General features: G+C 35.6%; 1 protein-coding gene across 1 annotated transcript; it reads right to left on the bottom strand.

Annotated features, from left to right (window-relative positions):
* Positions 1-5,340: 5,340 nt before the first annotated feature.
* LOC100016034 (olfactory receptor 151) lies at positions 5,341-6,279 on the bottom strand. The gene has a single exon (XM_001369948.3). The coding sequence runs from the start codon at positions 6,277-6,279 to the stop codon at positions 5,341-5,343; it is 939 nt and encodes a 312-aa protein (XP_001369985.2).
* Between the last annotated feature and the right edge of the window lie 5,795 nt (positions 6,280-12,074).

Raw genomic sequence — 12,074 nt, 5'->3', positions numbered from 1 at the left:
ATATTTCTTGAAGCATCATGTTGTTAAGTAGACAGCAAAATATGGCAATTACAATCCAGGGTTTATATTGGCACTCTCCAACCTTTTACTGTTCTTATGACTCCAAACTGGTTGTTTAAATCAATGGAGAACATGTATTTCTGATAAGTAATGATCTTCCCACAATTATATGAAATGGAAGGCATTGGCAAAATTAGTCCATTGGTCTGGACTCCAAAAGAGAAGGTTTTGGGTTGTTCAGTCCTGATCATTGCAGGTTTCCAACCGCTTGGATAGCCACATGGCCACCATGAAGTCATCTAACAAATTAGAGTTTATTGTGACATTAAATTCTTTGCTTTTTAGTGTTTATTATATAAATGCTTGTGAACAGAAATGTAGCCTAACAATCAGGATACTTTATTCAGATCCTGTCTCTAGAATTATATTAAGAGACTTTGGGGAATTTCTCCTTTGATTGAGTTTTGAAATTCTCTTTTGACGGAGCTGCATTGTTGTTCAATTATTTCAGTTATATTAGACTCTTCATGACCCTATTTGGAGTTTTCTTGGCAAAAATACTGCAATACTTTGGTGTTTCCTTCTCTAGCTCATTTCATACATGAGGAAACTGAGGGAATAGGGTTAAATGACCTGTCTAGGGTCATACAGTTCTTAAGTATCTGAGACCAAATTTGCACTCAGAAAATGTGTCCAGTTCTATCTAAAACTTGATATATCCAAAACATAGCTGATTATCTTTCCCTCTAGACCCACCCCCTTCTCCTATCTAGACCTTCCCTATTACAGTAAAGAACAACATCATCCTCACAGTCTTTCAGACTTGCAACATTGAGTCGTTCTGGATCCTTCACTATCTCTCATTGCACCCTTCCCCATATCTAAACTGTTTCCAAAGTCAGCTGATTTCATCATTTTTTTTACTTCATCTTTGCAACACCTCTTGAACACATCATCTTCTCTCCTCTGATATTGCCACCTCTCTAATGCAGGCCCTCATCACTTCATATCTTGATTATTATAATAGCTCCCTGGTATGGGCCTCAAGTCTTTCATCTATCCTCCATTTAATAACTAAAGTGACTTTTCTTTTTTTTATTTTTATTTATTTATTTATTTATTATTTTATTTTTATTTTTATTTGGTCATTTCCAAACATTATTCATTGGAAACAAAGATCTAAAGTGACTTTTCTGTAGTGTATATCCTCCTCTCCCACTCAAATTCCAGTGGCTTCCTAACGCATTCAGAAACAAATACAAAATGTTCTGTTTCATATTCAGTGCCCTTCATAATCTAATCCCCCTCTACCTTTCCTGTTTCCTTACATCTTAATTCCTAATATGTACTCTTTTGATACAGTGACAATGGCCTCCTGGATGATACTTTAACAAGACATTGCATCTCCAGGCTCTGGACATTTTTTCTGGTTTTCCCCCATGCCTGGAACACTTTCCTAAACTCCAACTACTGATCTCCCTGCTTTCTTTTATGTCTCAACTAAAATCCCACCTGTTATAAGAAGTTTTTTCCAATTCTTCTTCATTCCAGTGCCTTCTTTCTTTCAATTATTTCTTATTTATCATATCTATGGCTCAATTTGCATTAATTATTTTCTATATTATATCCCCCAAGAGATTATAAACTCCTTAAGGACAGGAACTGTTTTTGCCTCTCCATCTCTAGCTCTTAGTACAGTGTCTGACATACTGTAGGCACTTAATAAATGTTTACATTTGATTGATTAAAGAAACCCTAGAGATGTCTATTCTGATTTTCTTAAGTTGCAAACATAATATCCCTTACTACTACATGAAGGAGATAGTCTCATTACAGATATAGAGATTATTCTGTGCATATGATTCAATATCTTCTCTGTTCCAGTTTATTTACATTGTTTGTCTTGTTTATTAATAAGAGTGTGCCCTGTTCATGCATCTGTTGCTTCTGTCTTTGTGGTGTTGATGAAAATGTTCAGAAACATACATTTTCCTTTAAGAACAGTTTTTTTTTCTACATTACAAAAATTTCAATATTTTTAAACAAAATTCTTTATTGATTTTTTATTTACTCAGTTTTAGAATTATTTTAATGTGGTCCCTTATATTTGAATAGTTTTTTTTTCTAACTCCACTTATTTATTATAATTTTTATTATGATCTTGTCAGAAAGAGACATATTTAATATTTTTGCTATAATGTTTTATTTAATAACCATGTATGACCTGATGTATAGCCATGTTTTGTGAATGTGCCATGTAAAGTTCAGAATATATATAAATCTCATGATTCCTACTCAATAATTGCCAGTGGATTATTATAGTTAACTTTCAAAAATCCATTTAGGGCCTTAATTTCTTTCTTGTCTAGCTTTTTGCTTAATTTGTCTAGGTCTAAAAGCAGATCATTACAGTTCTCATTAATTTTTTTATTGCCTACTCGTAACTATTTTGATTTTATACTTTATTTTTTTGCATGATGGTCCTTTAAACATGTAATAATTTCCTTGCTTATCTCTTTTAACAATATCTATTATATTATGATTGCCGTTCTTGCCTCTTTTATTTTTTGATTCACCTGAGGCAAAATATATTTTACTTAAGCCTCTCATTTTAACTCTGTAAATATTTACATTGTTAATATATTTCTTATAAACAATATATTGTTGGGTTCTGTTTTCTAATATATTTTGTCACCCTTGTCTCTTTACTAGTGAGATCAACACATTGTCATTCATAGTTGTGTTTTAGTATGTTTTTTTTTCTACATTAAATACTTTTATACTTCTTCCTCTGCTTGTTCTCCAACTTCTACTTAACAAATAAAAGGAAGCTTGGGGTTGGGGGAAGGGGAGGGAAATGGATGAGATCAACACTAATTCTGTATAACTGCAATGATGAGATCCTACTTTTTTTCTCTCCCTCTCTCCACTCAGCCCAGACTTGAAATATTGAATATTGTCATTTTTCTTTCTCTCCATAAGTCTAATTAAGTCAACAAATACAAATTAAATACTTTTTTATATCCCGGGAGAGCAGCTAAGTGGTGTGGTTGTTAGAGTGCAGAACCTATAGTTAGAAATATCTTACCTCAAACACTTCCTGGCTATATAGTACTGGGCAAGTTACTAAATTCCCATTTGCCTCAGTTCTTCACCTATGAAATAGGGACACAATGGAAAAGGAAATGGCAAACCACTTCAATTAAATTTGCCAAGAAAATTCCATAGACAGCATTCATGGAGTCGCATAGAGTGGAACACAATTGGATGACTGAACAACAATATATGTCCCTGGAATAGTGCACAGCTCTGGTAATAAAAATATGAGCAAAAAGAAAGACAGTCTTTGTCCTCAAGGAGTTTACATTTTAACAGGCAAGACAATGTATGAGGAACCTGATGAAAGCTAGAAAGAAGGGGGAGAGGTTGTGAGAGAATTATGCAGATCAAGGAGCAGAGTACAGGAAGGATTGCTCACCTGAATATTTCCTTAAAATGGAAATTCCAGAAAAAGTTGATCAATTAGGAGAAGGAACAGGGGCAGAAGGATCACGCAAGGTAAGAAGACCTCATGGAAGAAGACATCTTTCAGAGTTAGAAAGCTGCTGAACCATGGTGCCAAAGTCTGGAGGAACACACACAGCAGAGTGTCTAAAATTGAAGTTTATCTGTCTTGTGATTTTCCTTTCCTCAAATGTTCCTTCTTTCTTAAATGTCACTCTCTTCTTCCTCTTAGTGGATGATCTTAGCCATAAATCAATCAAAATCTATCAAGATGTATCTATTGAATATTTACTCTGTGCCAAGAATTGTGAGAAGTACTGGGAATACAAAGATAAAAGTAAAACAATCTGCTCTGAAAGAGCTTACATTTTACTGGAAGAGAAAGTCTGAGTGTATATAGGTGTATACATAATAGATACAAGGTGACTGAGGAAGAAGTTTAGCAGTCTGGGGAGTAAGAAAGATTTCAAATATATCTGAGTTGTCTTGAAGGAAGTTAAGAATTCCAAATGGAAAAAGAAAAAGGGAGAGTTCATTCTTTGCATTGGAAAGAACAAGTAGAAAGCCTTGTATTAGGGGATGGAGTTCCACATATGACAACAGTAAGAAACTCAGATTCACTGGGCCATATAATGTTCTAAGGAGATTGGCATGTAAATACCCCCTGAATATGTAGGTTAGGACCACATCATAGAGGACTTTAAAAGCCAAATAGAAAGGGAATCCCTCAAGAAATCCAACAAATGTTGGGACCATTCAAACATTTACTGTATGTCAAGTACTTTGCTAAGTTCTAAGGATAAAAATATCAAAGTAAAAAAGTTCTTGCCCTCAAAGAGTTTACATTCTAATTGAAGAGATAAGTACATGTAACATACATTCTAGGAATCCTCAAAGCAGAAGCTACTGTTGACCAGAGGACCAGGAAAGGCCACCTGCAGAAGGAGATGAATTAGCTGACAGGGCTGGACTCCTGAGTAGCTGGAGTACTTAATAGCATATCTATGTAGATGGCCAGATTTGAGACATGCTGTGAGGTTCTCTCACCACAAATTTCTTCTCTGATTGAAATGACACTTTTATAGTTTATGAACCTTCTTTATTGAGTTTCATTATTTTTCCCATTTCAAGAATCTCCTGAAATATGCAAACACTTTTGGAAAGGAAAAGCTAGAGAGATTGTTTGGGTATAAATAAAGGAAAGTGGGACCCTGAAAGGAGAAATAAGGAAGGTGTGGCTCACTTTTTCATTTTTGCTAGAGTGAACTCAGAATTGAGGCATTCACCTGAATTCATTCTGGACTATGGACCCATACTATAATCTCCATTTATCACCAAATCATAGATTTAGACCCAGAAATCATCTCAGAGGCCATCAAGTTCAACCATCTCTTGAACAAAGAGAGAAATTATTTAACAGATATTTCTAATTCAAAATACAGCACTCTACTGTCCTCATCATGCCTCCATTCCCATACCTTGAATAGTCTTATGGTTAAGCAGAAGAAGATATAGGAAGAAATCTTTGTCTAGCTAAAATTCTAGTTTAAATAGACAAAATCCTCATTGTGATACCAAGAGATGTGCCTGTAATTCTCAAGAAGTTCATTAAAAAGAACATGATTTGTGACATTGATTAAGTCACTCTAAACCCTTGGGCCTGCTTCCTCATCTATAAATGGGTCCAGATGATCCCTAAGATTCCTTGTATTCTAATTTTATGCTTCTAAGGAGCAGACATTTTCTAAGATGGAAAAGGAAATTAAATTTTAACATTTAGGAAGGTTGATACAAAACAGTAACATATTACTATAGCCTTCACTTTAAAAATTATATTTATATGCAACAAAACCTCCTCTCTATGACTTTCTTCAGTGCCTCCTTCACATCCTTGTTCCTTAGACTGTAGATCAGGGGATTCAGCATAGGAATCACTGTGGTATAAAAAACAGAAGCTACCTTCTCTTGTGTCATGTTGCTGCTGGATGCTGGCTTAAAATACATAAACATAATGGAGCCATAAAAAATGGCCACAGCAGCAAGATGCGAGCCACAGGTGCTGAAGGCTTTGTACCTTCCCTGAGCAGAATGAATGCAGAAGATACTGGAAAGAATAAAAGCATAAGAGATCAAAATAGTCAGACTTGTTGCCAACACATTGAATCCAAGGACAAACATTACCAAAAGCTCATTAATATAAGTACTGGAGCAGGATAGCTTCAGGAGAGGAAGGATGTCACAGAGGTAATGATTAATGAGATTAGGACCACAAAAAGACAGTCTGGCCATGCAAGTTGTGTGTGCAAGGGCACCAACAATTCCCATCATATAAACTCCAGTTGCCAGGAGAGAACAGACTCTGGGGTTCATGACAACATTATAAAGCAACGGGTTACAAATTGCAACATAACGATCAGAAGCCATGGCTGTCAGCATGTAACACTCATCAATAGCAAAAAAGCAAAAGAAAAACAGTTGTGTCATGCACCCAGGGTAAGAGATAATGTTTTGGTTCTCTATAAAATTCACCAGCAGTTTAGGGGTAACAACAGAGGAGTAGCAGATGTCTATGAAGGACAAGTTGCTGAGGAAATAGTACATGGGGGATTTGAGCTGAGAACTTACAGCAATTAAAAAAATCATTGCCATATTCCCCAACATAGTAACCACATACACCCACAAGAATAGAAGGAAAAGGGGAAACTGCAGCTCTGGCTGATCCGTTAATCCTTCAAGGTAGAATTCACTCACTGTGGATTTATTTTCTGAGGCCATTTCTAGGCAAACGAGGGAAGGGCAACTGTGGGGAAGAAAAGAGCCATTGTAAAAAAAATAGTCATTTTTATAGTAACTGGCAATTCTAGAATTCTATGCAGAGTAGAAGGGGAAATTTCATTTCTGCACAATTATTAAATTTGTCAATTAGTATTTGTCATACTAAAGTCTTAAGTTGTTGCATTACCCTGGAGTCTCAAAAGCTATGGCAGCAGAATGTATACTCCAGCAGAACAACAGAAATTCAAAGGTAGTAGGTTATGTAGTCTGTTCCTTCATCCTTCCATGTGACAGATGAGGACATTAATGCCTAGAAAAATGAGGTACTTGCCCCAAACCATGAAGTACTAAATGGCAAAGGTGATATGCAAATCCAGGGACTCTGGTCATAACCCATTCCTATTTCTTCTGAATCATGCTGCTTCTCAAGTCCCATTATGTTGGAAATTTTTTGCATAGTGGCATAGTAACAGATTGTATGTTTATTAACTGAATCTCATCACCAGAAAGTTGGTCAATAGGTTCCATATTACTTGGATTACAACAATTCACAAAACCAAATATCAAGGTGTGGAAAGTAAAGATTTACTCATGAAAGAAATCACAGATCTTTTAAATTTATATATTCAAGACCTGAAAGACCAAGTGAATTTTTTTAATGTTAATACAATTCTAAATCTTATCGAGATACAGTAAGGAAATATGGTTTGGAACAGTTCTCTTTCTAGTAGCTTTGTACCTGAAACATGATTTCACCAGATTAGACTAGCTGGTAGTTGAACTCCAAAGCAGAGGGGCTATCATTAACTTGAGTGGAGGGTGGGGAGTGTCTGGGGGCCAATATTGTTACTGAGTAGCAGAAAAAGCTGGAATTGCTCAGAGAATCTTCCCAAACCAACCTGCAATAGCTATTCAAAAAAACTAAAGTCACAGAACCAACAAGAAGGTGAATTGAAGGGGCTATTCTGGGGAACTGGAAAGGTAGGCAGAGAGAGTCAGTTTTCACAGGAAAAAGGGGGAATCAGAAGTAAAACTGCACACAGAGGAGTGCTGGTTGACCATTCCTCACCTACTATGCCAGGTTCCCATCCTCAGAGTAGCATAGGTTTGTGTCCTGATACCCTGTCTGAGCCAACCAAAGAACACCTTACATTGACTCCTTGAAGTCCCAAGCACTGGCACCAGCCTGGAGGGAGGCACTGAAGTCCCTAGAGCTTGACCTTTTCAAACATTTGGTGAAGCCCCTAGCCACAAGGGAAAATACTCAGAGGACACTAAGGCCTGAAAGCCATCAACATAGGAGGCATAATCAACAGTTTTCAGAATTTCCAATTCACAGATAAAAAAAAAAGGCTGGGGAAAATAAGCAAATAGAAAAAGAAATAACTAGCCATAGAAAATTTTTATGGAGATGAAGAAGAACAAGTCACTGATTCATTAGGGAACAGTGAGAGCAAAGCAACCATATGCATAATTCCAAAGAAAAATGGAAATTGGTCTCAGGCACTGGTAGAACTCAAAAAATTTCAAAAATCAAGTGAGAAGGATGGAAGAAAAACGGAAAAAAGAAATGAAAGTAATGCAAAAAGAAAACAGCAGCTTAAAAATTAACATTGGTAAAGTAGAAAAAGAGGCACAAAATTCACTGAAGAAAAGAGTTTTTTAAAAAAATAGAATTGACCTACTGGAAAAAAGAAACAAAAAAATCCAATGAAGGAAGAGTTCCATGAAAAGTAGAATTGACCAACTAGAAAAGAGGCACAAAAATCCAATGAAGAAAAGAGTTCCATGAAAGTAGAATGAACTAAAAGGGAAAGGAGGATCAAAAGGTCATGAGGAAAATCAGTCTTTAAAATTTGAATTCGGCAAATAGAAGCTAATGACTTGATCAGACATCAAAAACAATAAAACAAAATCAAAAGAAGAGGCAGCTAAGTGACTCAGTGGATTGAGAGTCAGAGCTAGAGATGGGAGGTCTTGGGTTCTAGTCTGGCCTCAGACTCTTCCTAGTTTTGTGATCCTGGGTAAGTCACTTAGCCCCCATGGCCTAGCGCTTACTGCTCTTCTGCCTTGGAACCAATATGCAGTATTGATTCCAAGATAGAAGGTAAGGGTTTAAATATATATATATATATATATATATACACACACATATATATAAAACAGCAAGGAACATGATATGATTACAAAGATGTGATTCTGAATCAGAAAGAGAGGTGGTGGCAAGGAGATGACATATCACCTTCCTGGTCATTACAAGATCATTTCTGGAAGTACCTAGAAGTCTAACATTGGCAAAGAATAAATAGAAGAATGGCTTGTAATCTAAACTTGGGCTTGGAATAAGTAACTTTAACAACAACAAAAATAATAATACATAGATACACACATACCAAGCTTTAGAATGATAAAACTTTACATCCATTATGTTATTTGGTCACTAATACAGATAGCCAAAGTGACTTTCTCATGGTCAAAGGTAGTTTTTTTAACCCAAATCAACACTTCCAGGCATAATGTCCTTTTAATTATACCTCTGTGTTCTGGACATAGCCAGGACTCTACTAAATGATGAGAGAATGAAGCTTAGAGAAGGTGTTAAAGCCCAATATGACATGACAGATTTAAAAAAAAGAAAGAAAATTTAAGTGGGGAACCAGAAGAAGGAGGGAAAATCAAGTCCTATGGTTCATAGAATATATAAAAGAAGACATAATAAATAAATAAATAAATAAATAAATAATAGTAGAGCTTACTATTAAAATAAAAGATAGGGGATTGGCAGAATTTAATTACTATAGAAGCTCCAGGATGAAGAAATTCCTTTTACCAATGCAATTATGCAATATCTCTTTAATTTGTAGATTTACATATTTGTCTAGAGCAATGACAGATTTTGGGGTTTTCCCAGGATCCTATAGCCAATATATGACAGAGGAAGGACTGCCTCACTTTGGGACCAGCTTTTATACACTGTACCATAATTCCTGTTTAAGGAAGATCATGTGTCTGTGGATGTAGAGCAGTTTTTTTTTTTAAGATAAATTTGCTATTTTCTCAACAATTAAATTTGATTTCAAATTTACAACAATCAATGGAATGTGTATACTAACCTGAAATTTGTCAGAACAGAGAAATCATTTGACATTTCTTGATTTTTGCCTTCATTCTCTTTTAAGGGGAAAATAGCACATTGTTATTTCCCCTGGCAAATCACAACTGAAGTACTTTGCCAATCCTGGTTAAAGAGTAGGTTTATTTATGGGAATACTTGAAAACCCAAGAGACATTTGGAGGGAAAGAGAAATAAAGGAGGGGCATTCTCATTACCACTGGGGATGCCAACCAGAAACAAAGGCAGGAACTATGCTGACTAAGCCTCCAGTGGGAGCACTTTGTTCTTTGAGACCTAGGGAAATGAAGAAGACAGCCTATTCCATAAGAGTTCTATGTCCCAAAGGTTTGGCTCTTCTGTGTAAAATACAATTACTCATTGAGTGTTTGTCAACCAGATATGTATCATTAAGGTATCTTAGTGATTAAAATCAGTCAAACTCCTTAGAGATGATGTTCTCCCAGTATAATGGCTATGAGTGTGATAATAAAGGGATTCCAAACATTCCAGAATGTTTTTAATATGTTCATTCTATATGGTTTCTATTTTTTCTAACAATTACATTGAGACATTTAGTTGTTACTCACCCATTCTTGTTAGGAAGAGACTTGCTATTATATGACCACCATGACAATCTCTCTTTAAGGGAAAATCTAAGCTCATAAAACATACTCATGGAAAAATTATAAAAATATGATGTTTTGAAGGTTAATACATCTTCTCCCCTAAACAGTATTTTGACTACTACCAATTTAGTTTTTCTTCCTAAAAAAAACTCTCTAAATAATATTTTGCCCTGACCCTTGATACTCATTTTGGCTAGCTCCAGGGAGGCCATCCAAAATCACAGTATAAGTATCACTCACTCATAGAAAGCTATTTTGAAGCATGCCTTCCTCTCCAGAAAAAAGCATATCTCTCTTCCGGCTGAATGGGTTGTGTCTCTGTTTTCCACTAGCATAGCACTGCCCTTAAGGGAGTTATATGACATGTTAATGTATACACCTGAGTTGTATGTTGGGTTCCCTTTTTCTCTCTTCCCTTCCCCCTCTTCCCCATTGCTTGTAACAAAGCTTTGTACTGAACAGATTTCCATTTTTTTACATCTTATTCTTAGCACCAAATTCATTAAGGGATTATTTACCCCATGTCTCTGACTAGTTTATGGACCTTTCTTTGGGCATAAACTGGCTACCCATACAAGGACTTAAATTATTGACAGCCAAATCTACAGTGGAGAGTACAGTACTGTGAGGCCAGTTGTAGAAAGCAAGGGTGGAAGGTAACCCTACAACTTCCTAGGAGAGACTCCCTTACACAGGAGAACAGCCACAAAATGGTCTCAGTAATTATTGCCAATGGAAATGAATAACTCTCTTATCTTAATCCTCATCTTTGTTTTTTTCTTTCCTTTTCTGTATTCACTTATTTTGGTAGTAATGAATAATACTTCCCTTTGCTCTATTAGTAAAATGAGCTTAACAAAGTAATAGAACTTCTTAACCTGAGTCCATGGACTTAAAAAAATGTTTTGATGAATAGCTATCAATATTATTTGTTTCATTTGTGAATTTTGTAATTACCTTTTAGATATTAAAAAATGATATTTTGGGGGAAAACATGTTATTTGGAGAAAGGATCCACAGACTTCAGTGCATTGTCAAAATGATCCAAAATACAATAAATAGGTAAGAATTCTAAACTTAGGATCAGATATTCTTAATGTTGAAGGGGAGATTAGAACTCATCTATTTTAGTTCCCTACCTCAAGAAGAATCAGAGTTCCAATATGAAATATTTTGACTAGGACCAACTCAACTTGAGAGAATTCATTGTCAGAAGGATGAGAGGAATTCATCTATCTGCACAAAACTAGTCATTAACTTAAATATTGGGGATAAGTCAGGTATATGGTCTAATAAAGAACTCTATATCCTGATGCCTAAAGGGTTTGAAGTGGTTCTTAGAAGGATTCTTGTGGTCTAGGATACAAAATAAAATTTTGATCTATAGCAAAGATTTGAGTATATAATCTTGTGAAGGGTTAAAATTTGGGGGGGGGTAGGAATTTGAATAAAAGCCAGTGCATAATTTATTAAATGAAAAACACTTAGTTTGTTATTAGGAAATATGAATAGGAAATAGGAAGCAGGAAAGTGAAACTAATCTTACAATAGCTTGTAACTATACCACAGATCCCAATTCTAACTAAATTTCTCTAAAAAACCCTAAATCTATCTGCTTCAGAGGGCAGTATCTTCTGCTAGGCCAAAGCCCTCATCTACTCTTCTACTATCTAATAATATAACCACTATCTATATACCTGTCTACCCAAGTTATTAATAATCAATAAGACTGTTAAGGTCTTAAATCCATTTCTCTGACTCGTCACAGTCCCAGAGAAAGCAAGTCACACCCTCTCCCCAGGAGACCCAGAGACAAAAGTCCTTTCCAACTCTCTGCAACTTACAAACCACACTCTTCCACACCCTTTTAACTGTCACCAACTGCCAACCTGCACTGCAGGGGATCACCAACTGCCAACGTGCACAGAAGAGGGTCTCTTACTCTGAAATATTATTGCTCCTATTCCTCATATATAAAAAAGAGAGAAATTAATAAAAACTCTCTTAACAATCTTGACCACCATCACATGACTTAACTCATTACTGTATTTAAC

This window comes from Monodelphis domestica, chromosome 4 (assembly GCF_027887165.1).
Source record: "Monodelphis domestica isolate mMonDom1 chromosome 4, mMonDom1.pri, whole genome shotgun sequence".
In the NCBI taxonomy this organism is placed as follows: domain Eukaryota; kingdom Metazoa; phylum Chordata; class Mammalia; order Didelphimorphia; family Didelphidae; genus Monodelphis; species Monodelphis domestica.
This window is presented reverse-complemented; position numbering and strand designations above follow the sequence as displayed.